The 21,657-nt window shown below is 33.4% G+C and overlaps 1 protein-coding gene and 1 long non-coding RNA gene across 5 annotated transcripts in view; one reads left to right on the top strand and one right to left on the bottom strand.

Moving 5' to 3' along the window:
* Positions 1 to 5,035: 5,035 nt before the first annotated feature.
* The window catches only part of LOC131804694 (inhibitory POU protein), a 97,313-nt gene continuing 80,691 nt past the window's right edge, over positions 5,036 to 21,657 (top strand). The window contains exons 1-2 of one of the 4 annotated variants that reach the window (XM_059127755.1): positions 5,036 to 6,230; positions 17,384 to 17,440. In XM_059127755.1, coding sequence (XP_058983738.1) covers positions 6,105 to 6,230; positions 17,384 to 17,440 — 183 coding nt within the window. In that variant the 5' untranslated portion in view covers positions 5,036 to 6,104. The remainder of the gene's footprint in view (positions 6,231 to 17,383; positions 17,441 to 21,657) is intronic. The other 3 variants (XM_059127756.1, XM_059127757.1, XM_059127758.1) reach the window with 3 other exon arrangements.
* Positions 10,738 to 11,316, bottom strand: LOC131804695 (uncharacterized). Its single transcript, XR_009343227.1, has 2 exons — positions 11,165 to 11,316; positions 10,738 to 11,109 (listed from the first exon to the last, which is right to left on the bottom strand). It is a non-coding gene; the product is annotated as an uncharacterized LOC131804695 (long non-coding RNA).

The following is a 21,657-nucleotide window of genomic DNA, read 5'->3' as shown; positions in this document are numbered from 1 at the left end:
TTCTATTTCTTATATAGATGTTAGAGATCGGACCATTCCTTCTGGTACCTGCCCACAAAGGTTCAAAGTTGTGAATAACTAAAACGTTTATAAAATCCGAAATAAGCATAAGATTATTTTTATATTTTACACATCCCATCATGGCTCAATAAGAAAGGTTGCTCAATTTCAAAGAATGTAGAAAAATGCAACTCTGTGCTGGAGTCTTATAGTGTCAAATAGACTTTTAAAAATTTATTTGTTTATTTTTATTTTTTTTTTTTAATTATATTGGGGGAAAACTCGCGAAACTCGAATGGAATTTCGGGGTTATTTCACAATATTGATCTAAAATAGTAGGACAATACAGTTTTATCACAAAATTATACAATTTTTTACCCATTCACATCAAAAATGTGCATTTATTTTGCAACCAAATTTGAGATAATTTTGAATTTTTGTATTTTTTATTCAAAACAATCCACACACATACACAAAATTTGTATATGTGTGTTGGCAGAATAAGGGCACCAAAAGAAAAAAATGTATTTAGGGGGTAGCTTTGTTCTACCTTCTGTAATTATGCCATGACATCCCATTATTTCTACTAACTCAAGATATGATGTGAAGATGGGATATATCGGTCCACTCCTTCAGGCTCAAAATTTTCAATTTCCATGAAGCTTATAAATCTCGAAATTAACATCCGTTTCTATTCAGACATGCTACATCGGAATATTTTCATCAACACAAGAGATGGGAACATTTTTTCTGATACCTTCCATACATAGGGTTCAAGCTCAAAAGATAGCGAAATAAGCTCCAACACTCTCTTTACATTTCACACATTCAATTATTTTTGCTCACACAAGATCTGTTGTGGGTAACAATTTTCAATAATTTTATCTGTCGTAACTTGCGAAATAAATCAGCGATATCTCATATAAAGGAAAGGAAGTAGTCGATATAGTCCAAACCTGGCACGTCTCAATATTTATATCATATCATACAGGAATACAATGCAATGAATAATTATAACCCAGTCAAAATATATATTTAAGTAATCGAACATATGCTGAGGGTTTACATCTGCCGGCAAAGCCGACTGATACTATTTTACTTATTTTTTGTTTAATTGACACTTTCCTCACAATATTTATGTATTGAAAAATTATTGGAACATCGCGGATTTTTCACAGTAACGATTTTCCTAATAGTATTACAATTCTTTAGTCTTCCCAAAAACCGAAAATACGAAATGTTTATTATATTTTTTTGACAAAAAAAAAACCGTTTTTGCTGTAACAACATGCGGATGCACACGCATTTTTGAACTTTACTTTTGGATTGCCATTTAAATTTACAGTTTGTTACACTTGTCATTCAAAAGGAATTATAAAATGCATTTTAAACAATTGAAAAAGTTTGCGCGACTGTTCACTCAAATTTTAAAGTAAAATATATTTACCGGTATTATTGTACCATACAATGGGACGACGGTTTTGCTTATATCAATCAACTGGATTCGGATATATTTTCCACTTAAACGTATGCAAATGTGACGAGAAGGATCGAATATTTTACGACTCTAATCTAATAGCAAAGATCGGATGTTTCATGGCATCAGTTGAGCTCATGGAAATGTTATGAAAAAGATAGAATGTTTACCGACTTTTTTTAAACTCACGCAAATATGGTAAACAAAAATCGGAAGTTTCATAAGTTCCCCTGAAATCATGCAAAATAATATACTAGCAGATTGCATTCTAGCATAAATTTCACTCGTTGTGCTAATAACCATCATGTTCGGGATTATATTACATATTTGTTGCACAATAGACATGAAATGGGATTAAATCAAAAATGGGATTTGCAAAATTGTGCCTCTATTAGACGAGAAATGTGACCAGTACAATAGTTCCCGAAATGTATAGTCATGTGTGAATCGACATAGACCGTGATTACATACATCACATATTCCTGAGATGATTGGGGATTCATATTTAAAATAAAACTTGTATTTTTGTTAAACAAATCTGTACATGACTGCAATTATTCGAAAGGAAGAAAAATGTTCCACTCATGGCCTAATGTTCCACGTCAAAATCACAAAATCTAAAAAGTGTTCATTAAAAATTGGACTTACGACTTTTGCGTGCGTGCATTTTAATAAATAAGTTTGGAAATGAAATCATAATTTTCATTATGAGGTGTCCAACGACTATAGAATTTTATTCAGATCAAGAATATTATCGTTTATGGTACCCAGCGAATATTTCGAGGTGACGCAAACTGAATGGCGAAATGAATATACACCCGCTGTCTTGCAATCATATGTTTAGATTTTTTTGTTTTAACGTCATCCACCACAGGTCTGTTCTGTTCTGATCTGGACAAGGACATTTGTGGGACTGCATCGAAATGGATTATGCCTATATTCGGTATTTTAGTTTTTTTTTTTTTGCCACATTTATTCACAGATTTGCCCCCATATAACGGTACCTCCCGGTATTCGGTATTTTGATGGTTTTTGCCACACTTTTGCACGGATTTGTCTGAAAATTGGTATTTGTTGGTCATAATGGGTTCCAGCTCCGGTGGCGAAACATTGCATGTATGGGTCCTTGATTTGGTATAGCCCCCATATAACGGGACCTCCCGATATTTGGTATTTTGATGGTTTTTGCCACATTTTTTCACTGATTTGTCTAAAAATTGGTATTTGTGGGTCATAATGGGTCCTAGTTCGTGCGGCGAAACATTGTAATTATAGGTCCACGTTTTGGTGTAGCCCCCATATAACGATACCTGCCGATATTCGGCATTTTAATGGTTTTTGCCACATTTCTTCTAATGTTTCTTTTACCCTAAGGTGGAGGGTATTAAAAGTTTGGCCCGGCCGAACTTAATGTTTTTTTTTTTACTTGTTTCCCTACATTTTATCTATATTTTAATTTCATTATATAATGTGTGTGATGTGATGCGATATCCAAGAATATGGCTGGATCGTATTGAAATTACTTTAAATTGATTCACATTTTCGTGGTAAACCTTGAAATCAAATGGGAATAAAAAGTGTATGAACCTTGATTTATTTTTCTCCGTCTTACCGCATTATAATTTACATTCAATTTCCAGCTAAAGTTTTGAAGATGAATTTTAACGGCATTGTTTTTGAATCAACTTAGAAAAACGTTCTACCAAAAACTGTTCAATACATCTCCACTGTTTGTCACAGAGGGGTTCAGATCAATCTTAAGTATTTTGAGGCACTCAGAATGCTAAAGTAAGAATTGTACATTCGTTAAGAGATGTTTACCGCATTGCAACATTAAAATCTCAATACTAGATTCCAACGAATACCTTCATCCATCTTGGTCTTGTCGTAATTAAGAGCATGTGCTTGTGAAATTTTACAGCTAGAAGTGTGTCCCCCTTTTTTTTTTTTTGAAATATCTAACAAGGAACCTTCAAATGTATTTGATTGATAAAGTAAAACAGTAGATTTGAATTACTCTTTGTTCACTCAAACCCTTTTTTCCAATAAAGGTCTGACTATCGCTAGGTATTTTTAGTATTTTCGCGCTTTTGACCGCCGGATTACTTGTACATAGTAAAGAAAATACGCTCCGTTCAAAAAGGTCTATTAGGTTTTCAAACCAGCATATTTTAAGTGGCTTGAAGGTCCCAATCCCAATTTCTCGCACCTCCAAAAAAAATTATATGTTCATGTTTATAATATCCACCACATAACATTGCAGCTGAAATATTAGGATTGATATTGGAAAAATTATAAATGACTCCTCGTTTAGATGTTGCTACCACATAACGGCACCCCCGATACTTGACATTTTGCATGTATGTTCGGACTACTACCAGCTGTTCTTCGATTGAAATAAATTTGAAATAAAGTTATTTTCATACGTTTAAACGTAATTATATTCTATATCATTATATGCACAATTTACGATGCTATTTTTTATGCATTAATGCTGTTTTATAAAGAATGAATCGGTGAATCTGTAATTGTCGAGAACGCATGAGTTTAAACGTTCCGCAAATATATTAAAACAACCGTCGACAATTTTTTTTTTGAAACATAAATTGTTTTTTTTTTTTTTTTTTTTTTTTTTTTTTTTTTTTTTTGTAAACCTACATGTTTGTATGTGTGTATGACAAAACACCCATATATGTATGCTTACATTGCATTTGAAAGATTGATGGATTTATTGGCACTCGGTTCGACGAATCTAACTCAGTCGTTTTAAGCGGATACGGATGTGAATTTTGTGCCAAGTTTACCATTTACGTAATGAAATGAATTGTATTGATACTGCCACCTTTACTTTTTTCGAATAGCCTGCCAACCAAAGCATCGAACCACTTTTTTACAGACACGCTGGCAGGCATTGTTAACAAATCATTGGCACTACACATTCGAAACTTATATGATAAAAAATACACAGCACAAAACAACAATGGAAATAGAAACATTGCCTAATCTCGACGAATACAACACGGCAGGAGCAATAGGGGCTCCGGCCTAGTATTTGATATAGGAACAAAGTGTGACAGAATAGTAGATCCTGGTGGTAGAACAGGATTACGGTCGTCGTTGTCACTGTTTTGAAATATCCATTCGAATTGGAGGCCGTCTGTATTGTGTTGTGCATTGGCAAAGATGCGGTGTTCAACTGAATTCCTTGATGCCCGGCGGTTTGCGCATGTCCCGGACACATTCATTTGTTTGTCTGTGTGTGTGTGACGTACATTGGCTTTCTTTGTCTGGCTCGTTTGGGTGGGTGTTTCTGTGCGAGTGTAAGTGAAAGTGGAGAAACAAAAAGCTTTTCTCTCTTTGTGCCCCTGTTTGTCGATGTGACATCCTTTTGGGAGAGCAATGTGTCGCACACAACAAATCACATTTACACCCACCAACACATACACACACACACATATATACGTGCATACCATACCAGCAATTCAATAACAAACTGATGAAAAGCTAACGAGAAACTTCCGTTTGTCATACAAAATGCATGAAGAGCCAATGAGGATTGAGACCTTTCCGTGTGGCAGACGCCACACTGGCCATTCGAAAAGGGGGTGGACCGTGCGCCTGGGCACGCCTCTTATAAATTATGGAAACATGTCCTCCCCAAAATAAACTGGAGTTAGTAAAACTCATCATAGAATTCTTTATCACACGGCCGTTGTCTAGTTGTGAAATCTGTTCGGGTCCGTTTAGTTTAAACAATAGCAGCAGATACTTACACTTACTTACAGTTACTGGCGTGACAACCTGCTTGCTAGCTTGCTTGCCTGCCCGATTACTTCTTGTTGTTCTTCTTCTTCGACATCTGGTGGCAACTCACTGGTGGGCCAGCCAAATACTTCTTGAGATACAATAATTATACCCATAACAGTGCGTGTTTGTTATCCAAGCCAGTTAACCAACCAGCCCGTCATCCAGTCAGCAGACCAAACATCCAACCAAAACAGCTTACTTCATAATTTATCAAGCTTATTTGTGATTCATAGTTAGTATTCGTTATTTCATTATCAATTGTGATCAATTTTATAATTAAAGTTTCATATCTGGCGGTAACGGAGACGACGTAAGCGGCAAAAAATCGAAGAAAAGAAACGAGAAATTATCCAAATGCCAACATTCCGACGCTGAAATTGGGATATCACTCAAATTGGCAAGGATATGCGCCATATTTAGTAGAAAACCAAGTAACAACTCCATTTAACTCAATCCTAAGAAGAAGAAAAAATCATTTACGTGTTTTCGCCCAAATAATTGTACATTAAAAAATTTAAGAAAGCAGTTCCACAACTGAAAACGGATAACGTTCGCGTGTGCAATCTCTCTGGAAAATTAAAAAAAAATCCATTATTAGTTAAAAGGAATTTTTTTCGACGGCATAGCAATAGAAGAAGCCGCCATTTTTACCGGCTCCAACTTAAATACCTTTTTGATTTATTACTAATTTGTGTTGTCCTGCTCGAAGGAAGCAGGATTTGTGCTTGAAATTGTATAAAAGTGCTTCAAAATTTACTCGCCAACGACATTTGACGCCTCCAGGGCGTTCAAACTAGAGGAAGATTTCGTGGGAGGCTGCATGACCATGTCGATGTATTCATCGACGGATAAAATGAAAATGTCGGCGCCCAGCTGTTTTCCCGGTCGCTACAGTCCTTCCTACCGAAGTTCCGACCAAATGCGGCGATGTATGCCAAATCCATCGGTAAGCAAAAGAACGTGTATCTGTAATAAAAATATCTATCCCACACACAGCAAATATTTGGTATTGAAAATTTTATTTAAAATTTAAACGATTTCATTCAAAATCAGTAAAAAAAGAAATATCTTTCGAGTCAAATTTCAAATCACGAATAAAACTATTGTTCCTGTCGGTACGTCTAAATATAACTTAATTTTTGCATTTTGTTTGTCGCTGAACGTCACCGAAATCATAAACAAATGAAAGATTGCATAATACTCGCTATTTTTGTGGAAATGGGAAATTAGTTGCTAGAATTTTGGCAGTTTTGATTGTCGATTTTTTTTTAGTTGTAAATATCAGTTTGAGATGACGATTTATTTTATTTTGACTTTGCTAAGAGCAGAATTTAACATACATTATATGGGAATTTAAAATATTCCATACATTCTTTATTCGGCACAAAGTTAACAACTGTTTGCCTTTGACAAAGGAACTGTTAATTATACATTGTGATAGAGAAATGGTTATTGTCCAGTAAAACTGTAAAGATTTCCCTACAATCTATAACCAATTGAATTCTAAACAACAAATTCATCAAATACAACAAGTAAAAAATCAGTAAGGGCCGAACTTTATGTACCCTTAGGTATAGAAAATATTCTAAATCAAAGTATCTGGATTCAAACGGGTCCACTTTAAACTACAAATACCAGTGAGACCGGTGGGAGAATGCAGAAAAACAGTAGAATGTGTGAGCCGTTGTAAGTGGCCCATAACAAAAAGGGAACTTATATTCCCATGGAAATATGTGGATAGGAAAATCAATATACCGAATATCGGTGGGTACTGTTATGTTGAAAAAAATGGACCACTATGAACAATTCTCTAAAACCGGTTTTGGAACTATAAATTTTACAGACATCCTATAGAAAATGTGGCTTAATTCGTCACAATATCAAATATCCGAAGGAATCGTTTTATGGGATCTGAAGAGTTCAGCCACAAGAGGTAGGACTTATTACAAACTCTAATATAAAATTTGTATAAATTTTGAGGAATAATGTGGCTAAAGTCACCAAAATACCTTCCCATATATATAATGCTCGTCCATCGAAGATTGAATTGAATCCCTAAGAAAATGTGGCTAATACGATATAAAAATCGTAAAAACACCGAATATTGGAAGGTACCGTTGCTATGCGAAATCATGAACCGATATACCTCAATACCAACCATCCTAGTCATAATGCAAACTACTGTGGTAAATTTCAAAGATCTAAGTCAAATAACCTTTCAACAGATAGATGGACGGATATATAGGCGGACATCTTTAAGGATTTAATATCGAACTAAATCAAAAAGTGTATGTTATGAACAGAAACCCTCTCTGTCTAGTAACTAACGCCTATTTTTAATCTTTCAATAAGTTCATTAAAAACTTTACTTTTTATACCCTCCACCATAGTAAAGGGGGTATATTAAGGTTATCATTCCATTTTCAACAACTCGAAATGTACATTTTAGACCTCACAAAGTAGGTTGATAAAATTTTACTCAAAATGTATATTATATCTGCACGACTTTTTGTATTGAAAATAGGCCATGTAGGTCCACGTTTTTGGTATAGTTCCCTATAATGGTACCTCCCGATATTCGATATTTTAATAATTTTACCGACAATTTTTACCGGAATTGTTACAAACTTGGTATTTAAAATTTGTAATGGATACTACAGCCTAAGACAGAAAAGTGTCTGTGCAGGTCTATGTCTTCGTCCCGATATTCGGTATTTTGATGAATTTTATGATGCAGGTCCACGTCGTCGTATAGACCCTAATATAACGGCTACGTTTGGTATTTTTAAGATTTTAACAGAATTTTTAACGGATTTAATTTTGTTGAAAATTTCCAAATTCGTTCGTGGTGGATGGTATTTAATCATTTTTACTTGTTTCTCTACATGAAGTAGGCGACAACAAGGGCGAGTGTTATATGCTTTTACCGCCAAGAAAACTTTAACTTACACTCTGCATTGTACGACTTCACAGTAAATTCTATCCTGCAACAAATTTATCGGACCCCGTCTTTCAAATAGGTCTTTTTAAATATTTGCAATAACTTGGAAATGTGTAATAGTATAAAACAGTATATGTGAGCTACATACAGCTAATCCAATATCATAGAATTCGATACGTAAGAGATATTTACTTGTTAAATATCGGTATAAATTTAATGCAGTTATATTCTCCTGAACCACCACTTCAGTGCGGTTGCCATGCACAATAACTCTCTATGGAAGTATTCGATTAGCTTATCAACTTTTTCATATCATATTAAAATTGTCAAGCGTAGATCAAGCTTAAAGATAGAATATATCGGTCCACTTCTAATGTCGCCTACCTCACAAAGCTCAAATCTTAAAAAAAAAAGATTCTTGTAAATCCTTGAAAGGATTACTCAATTTGGATGAAGTTTCGTGCATCTTAATATTTATAACTAACTTTAGAAAGGTGCGAATATCTGCAGGACCGCCCCACAAACTGACAAGTTAAACAATTTCCCAGAAATCAACAACATCGGCTCAACTCTTCTATTACCTTCCCTACAATAGTTTAAAAATTTCAATATTTTCATTGATTTTCAACAAACCTTACACATTGTAATATTTTTTCTCGTCCATAAAAAGTCAAAATCTTAACGAAATTAACGATTTTAATATGAAGCAGTGATTTGGTCTGAACTTAGCGAAAGATTACAGACATGGCTTTTTTATTTTCAAAGAATACGTACATTCATGGTTAGTTAGTCTTCAAGCATCAAAACCCAGAATGAGCAGTTGGACATTCTTAGCAAAATCTTCACAATACCCGATATATGGATTCTGTACTGAACCGAAATCTTACACTGAAAATTTATTAAAATTAAGGCCAATTCGAATGAAAATTCAAATTCAACAATCTTGCGATATTGTTGGTCTTCATACTTGTCCTAGTTGCAGCAAAATTATTCTTTGGAGCAAAATTCAACCATGCAAAAAATAAGTCTTATATTACTTATGAGGCTAATATTTCAGCCATTTGTTTTAGATTACGTGTTACCTTATCTCAATATTTGGTAGTAAAGTGTAAATTTCTTGCCAGCTGAAGGGAGATGAAATAAAAAATTGTATCTATTGTAAATTGTATATGATATACCCATGGCTCAATAAGAACAGTTGTTCAACTTCAAAGAAACTAGGAAAAATGCGACTCTGTACTGGAGTATTATTGTGTAAAAATAGACTTTTAAACATGCAGCAATTTGTTTGGTTTTTTTTTTACATTTTTAAATTTTTTCACAAAATTACTATATTGTGGAATACCATAAAACAGGAATGGAGTATTGAGTTCGTACCAAGAACTGAATCCAAGATAGAGGGACAGGCTTGTTTTATCCCAAAATTGCATCTAAATCATTTTGCATCTAAATTTGAAATTATTTTCTTTTTTTTTGAACAACAATACACAAACATATACAGACTGTGTATATTTTTTGACAGAATAGGGGCACCAAAGGACACAAATTGTGTGTAGAAGGTGGCTTTGTTCTACCGTCTGTAATTGTACCATGGTTATACTATTATATTTCTGAAGAAAGTAGGCAAAGTACGGATTTTTTGTAATTATCATAATTATATCCTACACAACATAGTGGTAAGGGCATTATGTCTTTGTTCATTTGTTTATAACAGGGAGAAAGATGCGAGATAGACCCATAGTTACTTTTGAGGATCTTAGGATAGAATCACTTTTTGAGTCGATTTATGCATGTTCGGGTAAATTGCGCATCTAATGGCTAATACAAGTCCAAATGACCTGTATTTTGGTACATCCCACCGAATTCAGTCTAGAAATAAGTAAATAAGTCCCTTACATGCGTAATATGCACTCCAGAATAATGATATTTGGTATCGGATAGCAGATACAGCTCCAAAATAAGTGTATCAAATCTCCCATATATATCCTCAACCGATTTCGGGTTAATTGTGCACCTAATGGCCAATATCAGTCCAAATCACCTGAATTTTGGCATATCCTACCGAATTAAGACTAGAAGGAAGTACATTAAATTCGAGAAAATCGGTTCAGATTTAGCTATAGCTCCCAAATATATGTTTTACCCCTTACATGCGTAATATGCATTCGACAACGATGATATTTGGTACCAGATATCTTATAAAGCTTGGAAATACCTGTGCCAAATTTTAACCAGAACGACAAGGATTTGGATATATCTCCCATATATATCCTTAATCCGATTTCAGGTTTATTGTACAAATAATAGCTAATATCAGCATAATGGATTGAATTTCGGGACGTACGTTTCCATTTTGTGCACTCGGCTCCGATATATATTTTTTAATATAATCCTACTACTAAGTATGCATGCAAATATGCAGTGGTGTAAGGTATCATATTGTCGACCCTGCTCGATCTTTGACTTTTCCTTACTGTTTTTTTTTTTTTTTCGTTTATAAGACTTATATAGATTACTAGCTGAACCGGTCAGCGTTGCCGGTCCCTAATTTATTTGTTTAATAATTACTTTTAGGAACACCATAATATTCAAATTGAATTGAATTATATAAACCGTATAGGTTGCAATATTATGCCATTTCTGTTTGAAAAAAAAATATACTTTCCCAAAAAAAAAAAAAAATCGGCATTGAGTTGCAGTTAATATATGAAATTGCCGGCTTTCATGGTTTTGGATAATTGATGTTTTTCTCGTTTTGTGGGTTATTGCTGTTGCCTTTTGAGCCCATTTCTTTCAAGGCTCCAATATTTAAAATTCGCAATGTCCTTCATATAGTGGTATCCGGCACTTCACTAATATCAATCCCAATTTCCAACCAAATGGTCTGCAATTTAGCATTATGGTTCTTTATTAATTCAAACATTGTCATACGCAATTACCATCTTATTATGCACTTATTTGATCTGCATTAGTTTTTCAATGTGAATTAAAAAATAAAAGTATTGCAAAATTAACAATTCAATTAACAATTCAAAAAATTCCATGCGATATAACAAAAATTACAAAACAAATAAAATTTAATTTAAAAACATACAAATAAATTTAAATGGTTATAGTAGACCTTGCACAAAAGTGTCATACCGTCTACTTTGTTTGAAAATAATCTAGTCTCCCTGAAAATCAGTAATTTGTAGGTAGTGTGAAGTTGAGTGACATTTCGATGAAGACAATGCGATGAATTCTGAGAGAATAAAGCAAAAAAAAAACATATTTTCTATATAAGTCATTTGGAAGGATTCCTGTCTACAGGAAACCTATGGAAGTTTTTAGATGCAGAAGAAATTTCCAAAGTATTTTTATATAGAATACCCAAAATATATGAGACTTATGTAAAAACGTGTACCGACATTGGACCAAAATTGAAAATGCATGAATCTGAAAATTATGCTACGACAACAGATTTCTTCCTCTATGATATGGAAAAAATTGCAAAACTTGAAGATTGTTGCAGGTTCGGACTAGGGCCAATGCTAAGTGAAATTTGAGCTTAAATGTTCTGTTTATATTTTTACCAAAAAAAATAAAACATCCCAGCTAAAAGTTTGCATCCAAAAATGTAGTTCATTCACCGGTAAAAGTGTCGCTGTATCTCAAGATTTTTACAGATGGTGCCCCAGTTACTTTGCAGTCCACTCTGCTCCATATCATGCACTTAAATGTTGGAATGAATTGCAATGAGTATAATATAATGATAAAAATATAGTCTCTTAATTAAAAGTAAACAACTTTTATAACAATTTTTTTTTGAAACAATCGCTCCAATTTTTATAAAACTCCAAAAAGTATAATAGTTACAAAATATTGTATTTCTTAAATGAATATTGCAGTTAATATATGAAATTGCCGGCTTTCATGGTTTTGGATAATTGATGTTTTTCTCGTTTTGTGGGTTATTGCTGTTGCCTTTTGAGCCCATTTCTTTCAAGGCTCCAATATTTAAAATTCGCAATGTCCTTCATATAGTGGTATCCGGCACTTCACTAATATCAATCCCAATTTCCAACCAAATGGTCTGCAATTTAGCATTATGGTTCTTTATTAATTCAAACATTGTCATACGCAATTACCATCTTATTATGCACTTATTTGATCTGCATTAGTTTTTCAATGTGAATTAAAAAATAAAAGTATTGCAAAATTAACAATTCAATTAACAATTCAAAAAATTCCATGCGATATAACAAAAATTACAAAACAAATAAAATTTAATTTAAAAACATACAAATAAATTTAAATGGTTATAGTAGACCTTGCACAAAAGTGTCATACCGTCTACTTTGTTTGAAAATAATCTAGTCTCCCTGAAAATCAGTAATTTGTAGGTAGTGTGAAGTTGAGTGACATTTCGATGAAGACAATGCGATGAATTCTGAGAGAATAAAGCAAAAAAAAAACATATTTTCTATATAAGTCATTTGGAAGGATTCCTGTCTACAGGAAACCTATGGAAGTTTTTAGATGCAGAAGAAATTTCCAAAGTATTTTTTATATAGAATACCCAAAATATATGAGACTTATGTAAAAACGTGTACCGACATTGGACCAAAATTGAAAATGCATGAATCTGAAAATTATGCTACGACAACAGATTTCTTCCTCTATGATATGGAAAAAATTGCAAAACTTGAAGATTGTTGCAGGTTCGGACTAGGGCCAATGCTAAGTGAAATTTGAGCTTAAATGTTCTGTTTATATTTTTACCAAAAAAAATAAAACATCCCAGCTAAAAGTTTGCATCCAAAAATGTAGTTCATTCACCGGTAAAAGTGTCGCTGTATCTCAAGATTTTTACAGATGGTGCCCCAGTTACTTTGCAGTCCACTCTGCTCCATATCATGCACTTAAATGTTGGAATGAATTGCAATGAGTATAATATAATGATAAAAATATAGTCTCTTAATTAAAAGTAAACAACTTTTATAACAATTTTTTTTTGAAACAATCGCTCCAATTTTTATAAAACTCCAAAAAGTATAATAGTTACAAAATATTGTATTTCTTAAATGAATATTGCAATTTATAGCAAGTAAAGAATTATGTTCTAAGTTCTTTGCGATTCTGGAGCAATTTGACTGCCGAAGTCAACACAACATTGCATTTCAAAAGACACTGACGAAGACGAACTCTTTTAAATGAATCTTTAAATTTAGTTTAAAAAATTCCTCACTTATTCTATCGCTGATGCGACCGATCCCTGGATTACATGATAATAATTCATGACTCCAACCACACCAATACAATCCATTTTTTCAGGGATATTATTTTCAACTCACCCAACTACGCATTGCGTATGAAAAATTGTCAACTTTAGGCTGTTTCAAATATTCAACATTAGAAATATAACTTTGAAATGGAAATATGGTCCTTGCGCGTTTGGTTAATACGGCAGTGAAAAATGCTTGATTATGATGAAAAGGTAGGTATTTTTGTACGCAAGAGCAATAATCAGGTTACGCGTCTTACTCGTCTGTAATTGGGTTTTATACTCTCCACCATAGTATAAAGGGTATACTAAGTTTGTCATTCCGTGTGTAACGCTTCCAAACTCTATATAGCCTTCATACTATGGTGGAGAGTATAAAAACCCAATTACAGACATGATTATTGCTCTTGCGTACAAAAATACCCACAAAAATAGGCGCACGATCAGCATAAAATTCTATGTCGACTGAGCGTCGTCCGTACGTCTGTAGAAATCATTATAGCTTTCGAACGGAATGAAGTAGGTAAATAACATTTTACTCAGATGTGTTTTACGTCTGCAGGACTTTTAGTATCCAAAATTCGCTATATAAGTCCACATTTTGGTATATCCCCCATATTACTGGTATAAGGTCACAATTTTAATTCGAATCATCTGTAAATTGGGATTTTGAAGGAAATGCAGTATGTAGGAAACTTCTCTCCATAGAACTGTCCTGTACCTCCAGATTTATTGTATATTGATGAATTTATGATTTTTCAACAGAATTATCTCCAACTTGGTGTTCGAAGTTCGTAATAGGCAAAAACGTTTTCATATACAATTGCAACACCAAGTTTTTAAAATTATAGCGGACTTTTTACATGTTTTTTTGTTTACATTTTTCAAATCCCTGCGAAATGGTGGGGGAATGGAAATGGATGATATTCACTCTGTATGTTTGGAATTTATCTCACTATCCACTTGGCATGGAAGTGCCAGTATATTAGTAGTGAAGAGCACCAACCAACTAGTCCATCCATAGCCATCTCACAACGTCTAGATTCCGAAAACTCTTTCCCAACACAACTCTAAAATTTGATGTTGGTATTGGAATTGAGATATTGAGGTGGTTTTGGAAATGTGTACTATAATTGTTTGTAAAGTACTAATGGTACTAATTTTGAATCAGTGTCGTTGTCTAGGATGGGGAGATGTAGATTGTTTTGGATATGCGTACTAAATGTAACTAAATTTGGTATTGAAAATTGAGTTAAAATTCTGAAATTCTAGATTTTACATATGAAGACGTTGTTATGGTTGTAGACAAAAAATTGGATGTTGATCCTTTGCTCAATAGTTTTTACAACATCCTCCTCACTAAACTTCAAAATGAAAGAATTTGAAGACTTTTTGGTGTGAAAGGTAAACATTAGAGGTAAACAATTAGGTAAACAAAGGAAAAACTTGCATATAATACGTAATCAAAGTTTCATATGTCGTACTAAATTTTCAGACTTCCAAGATTTAACACATATGTGGTCTATGAACTAAATTATTAATGACTTGATTTTTTGCGCCATAACATACTTTTTTGGGAGATAAAGACGGACTATTTTGTTCCTGTATATATTAATATTGTTCTCATTCCTGCAACAAATTTGGATCTTGACATTGTACAATCCGTTTTCAATTGTAAAGCCGTTATATGCTTCCCAAAGGCAATTAATCTTCTACTTCCATTGGTGTATTCGTCTATTTCGGTTTCGAAATTCAGCTGCGCTATACCTTTACAGTAGAGTGATATTATATAGCCAGATACGCCCGACATTTGTACCTTCCGTGCTGGTTAAACCTAATATGTTAAAGTGTATTTTCGATTTCAACGTTCTTTTCTCTTTTGGTGCAATTACAATGTAATAAAAAAAAAAAAAAAATATATATATATATATATATATATATATATATATATATATATATATATATGATATATTTTTGCAATACTCTTCTGTCAAGACTGAAGAAATAACAATACATTATTTAAAATAACAACACATGTTGCTTTTTGCCACAATTGCATTCGCCCTCAATGTTCTATTTCTACCCGTCTCCGCTCGGTTAAAGACACCAAAATTAATGTGAACATTTATTAATTGGGACACTGCAGTAAGTGAGGGTGATTACAATAATTACACTTCTATTTCAAGTAGTCAACAAAACAAATTACACCATTAAAAGTTTCCCATTGAACGGCGGAGGGCGAGTGAGTCAGAGTCTTTTTTCTATTGTACAACAGGTAATTTTTCGTCTGGCTCAAACGGTGACGGTAAATTTATGTTAAACCATTTGCCTTTGTTAAAATGAAACTCTCGGAAAAGTTGGCCCACAATCTACGGGCACAGAACATCTCTTAATTTCAATGTCAAGGACCAGGTTTCATTTATCTTAATTTCTGGCTCGAGGAAGCAAAACGAACAAAACACAAAACAATTAATTAAGCAATAAATTATGTTGTTGTTGTTTGAATGTTCAACAATGCTTAATAACTCATTGAAGAAGAAAAAAATCAACAAAATTAAAAAGCAGCATAATCGACATCTTGCAGTATAGCCGATACCAACTTAAATGTAGGTCGGGTGAACTTGGTGTCCGAAAAACTTATGTGCACTTTTATAATATATTCTGACAGCAATGTTTAGTGGTTCTTATCGGCTCTCCTTATAAACTTTAAAATGCAAGAAAAAAACCGAAATTTCATGTAATTTTAAGTTAGGGGTCATTTGTGTTTCTAGTTAATATTTTATTTTCACCATTGACTCCTTTTACTATATCAATCTTTTATATTCGAACATGTCCTTTTGTCCACGATTTTCCATTTCCCTTACCAACCTCTTTCACCAATCCTAATAAAATCCAATATCAATTTACAATATGATAGTCCTATTGAGGACAATCTCAATAAATTAGAAAACGTATCTACGATAATCGCCAATTTCATCAATAGGATTCGTTTTTGAGCCCATTGACAGACGGATAGACAAACCGATGGACATGCATAAATCGACTTCAAAAGAAATACTATTCTTCTACAGGGATTGTTATACATTTATTTATATAATTATCGAACAATTGCCAATTTCCAATACCAATCACCTTACACACAATGCAAATTATAATGCCAAATTTCGGAGCTTTACGTCAAATAATATGGACTTGATTTCAACAGATATACATCATTGAATCGTCCTAGAATTTTTTTTAGTGATCACGAATATGTTTTTTTTTTTGTACTTTATGGGGTTACCGACGAGTATGTATGTATGCATGTATTCCCTTTTTCTATGGCGCAGGATATAAAAATGGAGACCCTACATATTATTTATCAAAAATATTTTTATCGCTTATAGCGGGTCAAGCTTAAGCAGGCATAATTAGCGTGAATGACTCAGAAGGGCCATGCTGTAGCATCGTTATTACGATAAAGCACATACAATGAACAACCCAAGATTGGCGCTCATTCTAGCAAAGCTTTTTCATGGCAAAGCACAAAGAAAATAATAGAAAATAAAATCTTTGCCTTAACAAAGTTGAAATCTAGATTTAGTCGGCAATTTTTATGTAGACATTTTAATTTTTCACAGGTTTTCGACTATATACATATGTATAAGCAGAGAATGTATAGCATCTTTCATTAATTTAACACAACATAAATGTATTGTTTTTTTTTTTTAATTACTCTCGAAATACAACTGAGAAATGTTAATTCGTATATTTTTTAATCCTGATTTAACACATACCCAAATATATGAACCTTGCTGAGCATTCGACCTTTGCGATTCAAAACAAAATACAATATTTAATAACAAAAAAATACGTTTACAACTCTCTGTGTATTGTTCCTTCTTCGTCTTTTCAGAGTCGCTTGTTAGAAGACGCATCCCTTCTATGCAATTCATGGTCAGCACGTCAAAATGTAAGTGATGTCGACAGACAAAAAATAAATTTCTTTCTTTCACTTCCTTTCTCCTTTGGTCCATCACTACATTGGAATATAAATACCAACACACGCACGATACCAGCCAACATGTATGCCAGTTCACTGGCATGTATATGTATGTGTTTGCGTTGATAAAAAATTCCTGAGATCTGTTTTTATTTGCTTTTTGTTTTGCTTCAGCAAAAGAAAATAAGAACAAAAAACTCAAATAAAATATTTATGATTTATTAGTCCAAACACTCTCCCATACATTTCTATAAATTTACGCTCGAAAATATGCAATAAAATTTTGAGATACGTGCGATTGTCTTTAGCACGCTTTAAAAAAATATCCAGCCCACGCACTGGTGTGTGTGTGTGTTGTCTCTATGCATATGCATATATCTATGTGTGTGTACATAAAAACACATATGTATATGGAAATATATTCTCTATAACAATTTACTGTGTTACATATAAATACATATGTACACATATACTCAAGCATAATATTTACGTATGTATTGTATGTACATGACCAAAGAAGTGAATGGTTTTTATGAAAATAAATACAACATTTTTTGACATTGCTTTTTATTGTTTACATTCACAATAAGGAAATTATTATGTTTGTCTATGATGATGCTTAAACAAATATCATGAGAAAGTAAAAGTGCGAATATTTCTTCTCCAGGATAAGTGTACAGGTAGACAACATGATCAATGAACTCCGGCAAAAGTATATATCTCATCGACAAATATTTTGAAATATAAAATAAAACTATTAACTGAGGGCATATTCTGTAACTTTTTAACGACAGTCGATATTATTATTTTATTGAGTTTTTCCCTTTAACAACACAAATAACAACATTGCTATACCAAAACGGTTTTATTAACTATTGTTGTTCTTTTTGTTATAAAAACAATAGAAAAATTGTGCTTGTTATTTTGTTGGATTGGATTTGCCTTGTGTTGTGTATGATTTTTTTTTTTTTTTTTTGGAAAATTTTAAACTTGAAAGCTTTTAAAAGTTTACCGACAATCTATCCACATTTTTACAGAATAGTATTATGTTTACTGCAAGCAACAAAAGCTGTTTATTAAATAAACAACAGGGTATTAGGAATACAGGATATTATGCATAATGTTTTTATACCCTCCACCATACTATGAAGAATATAAGAGTTTGAAAAGGTTTCATTTGTAATCTCTTGAAACAAGCTCTTTTAAACACCAAAAAGTGTATAAATTTTGGACCAGCATAATATTCTGTGTCGACTTATCCATACCTGACAATTTTACTCAAATGTATTTAAGGTCCTACTTGATTTCCCATAGCTTCCTTATAGGATACCACCCGATTTAAGATTTTTTGTGGGTTTAGTCAAAATTCAACCGGAAACGGCTTTTAGGTATTTTAACCTAGCAAAGCTCTAAATTCAGTGCTACATTGCGGTAAAATACCACCAGATATTCAGGTTTTAGATTCTATAGCCACATTTTTCAACGTATTTTTTTTCAAATGTTATATTTTTGGATTGCGTTATAGGCCCCACCTTATCCGTCATATAATTGTCTATGCAGCTCCATGCTTTCGTATCCATTTAAGCTCCATTTAACGGTTTGTTAATTGGATGATTGTCGATACATTTTTCAACTCAAAGTTAGTTTTTGAGGTCCGCATCAGGTCTCATCTCTTTTTTAGTAGATAATTGACACAATTTCATATAGTCCCCACAGCCTCCGGGGACCGAGACTATCTTGCTTAAAAATCTCCTTTTTTTGTCGGTCGGACACCCCGAAATGGATTTGAAAGCAATTTCTGGCTACGTCGGTGAGCCCCCATATAACATATTTGCTATTTTGGGACATGGTTTGGCAAGTTCCTAATAACAGATATAGCATATACTGCTCAAATACTGGATCTAGGCACTTATAGATAAGTTTAAAACAATTATTTTCCAAATGGTGGAGGCCTTTTACTCCTTTACCCACTTAGACTTATGTTTATCTATTCGGGATTCGACGTTATGACATTCCTAAAAAGGGGATGCGTTCGCCCATAAAAACCAGATACCATCCATTTATTTTTTCTGATGGGCTTTCTAATTATAAGATGTTAGAAAAAAAAAAGAAAGTTTCTTTCGCGACCCAAAGATAAAGAACTGTTTAGGGAATCTCCAGTCTTTTCTATCGAATTCTAGATATGTTAAACAAGTTTCAAGCATTATAAATTCACAATTATCACATTCTATTTTAACATCTACTCTTAACGTTGCGCTGACATCGTGGAAAAAGATATGACCTTTGTGTCCATTAAGTCTAATTCATCTGGTCATTTACACTTCAATATCTTAACACCAACTGCATGGAAAGTATCTCATATCGTGACTCTGAAATAAGCTGGTGTTTATGATCGTGGCAGCTCTAGCTATATACATATGCTGCCACCTGTTCTAAAATTATGGAACATTCTTAAACTTGAAGTATTTGTTTTTATGGATACTAAACGTATCCTTCAGAATGCACAGTGTTACCTCAGAAACAGAAGCTCGGTTTCTCTTCTCTATGGTGGAATTGATTGCATCTGTTTCAATATTGCTAACAATAAGCTCTGTGTTTTGGTAGCAGTTATCCAGGGTCTTTGCTCGGGTGGACCATTTCTTAATTAACAACCAAACTAAGTGTTTTGTTCGGCTTTTCTAACAGTGTTAGTGAGTTAATTTGGCCTTACCTGTCAAAAAGGAAACAGATCGTTGTGAAAGTGACGGGCACAATGACAATCTGCTTGTTAAATTTAGCATCTCTCAGGGATAAGATTTGGAACCAATATGATCCCTTCCCTTATGAACGAGTTGCAGTCAGGTAATTTCAATAGCAGATGCGTATTCTCAAACTGAAGTCTTGTTTTCCCCACTAAACCAATTCATGGTCTGACATAGAGATATGGTAACAGTCGTGTTGATTTTGATTAGGATTTTTTTTTGTTGATAAACTTAGTTTTAATCTCCGGTTTCTTCAAAAATAATTCTGTCTTTGAGATATATTTGTAATGTAGATGAGTACTTAGAAAATCATTGTACTTTAAAATCAATATACTGTGCATTTGTCGAAGTATGAAATCCGAAAAATCGCTTAAAATACTTCATCACATTTTTTCACGGATTTGTCTAAAAATTGGTATTTGTTGATAATAATAGGTTCTAATTCCGGTGGCGGAACATTGTATGTATAGGTCTACTTTTTCGTATATCCCCATATAACGGTACCTCCCGTTTTGGTATGAACCCGTACTACGCTCTTTATGATTTTTTGATAAGTTTAACTGCATTGTCCAAACGATCTTACTGGTATATATAGCTTAAGTGGAACAAGCTTGAATTCAGATACTTTTATATAAAAATGTTTTCTTTACCCAATGGTGCAGGGTATTTAAAGATCGGCCCAGACAAGCTTAATGTTTTTTAATTGTTCTTTTTTTAATTTTTCGTAATTTTTTATGTCGAATGAATTTCTTACAGTTAGACATACCATATTGAAAGGTACACTTTATTTGATGGGCAAAATGAAGGATTGGCATCTAGCTTTCCAACACCAGGACGACACAGCTATATTGGGCTCATATAAAAACTTGAAACTAATTATTCCATATGGCAACTATCCGTCCAATGAGAACTCAAATATAAAATCCATCGGGACTGAAATCAGTGGACTGTCGATTACCAAGTGATACTGCAAAACGTGGACATTACAAAATAGTAGACCAAATTGAAAATATTGTTACACGAGGATGCCGTAATAGTGAGTAATTGTTAAACATTCATGTCAAATGTCAGATTAGGGCTCATTCGGTCGGAAATTTTGGCAAAAACATGCAGAATGACGATTATTAGAAAGAAGCTCGGGACCGTATTACACCATGACATGACAAAATTACAGAAGGTAGAACAAAGCTGGAATGCGATATGTTCAGCTCACGAGTCATTTTCGGCCACTGCGACGCGGGATTCGATCAAGTCGCTTCTTTAATTTTCGAACCATTTCTGCTGATGTTGCTGTTTTCTTCTGTCCACTTCCTAGACGTCGGGCTACGCTACCAGTATCACGGTAACGAGCGATGGTACGAGACACAAAAGATTTATTCACATTTAAATGCTAGCCGAAATACAAATTTTAGCCAAACATTAATCTACATTAAAAATTTTCTGCGA

This window comes from Musca domestica, unplaced genomic scaffold (genome assembly GCF_030504385.1).
Source record: "Musca domestica strain aabys unplaced genomic scaffold, Musca_domestica.polishedcontigs.V.1.1 47, whole genome shotgun sequence".
In the NCBI taxonomy this organism is placed as follows: Eukaryota; Metazoa; Arthropoda; class Insecta; order Diptera; family Muscidae; genus Musca; species Musca domestica.
Note: the sequence above shows the minus strand (reverse complement) of the source record. Positions and strands in the feature narration are given on the sequence as shown.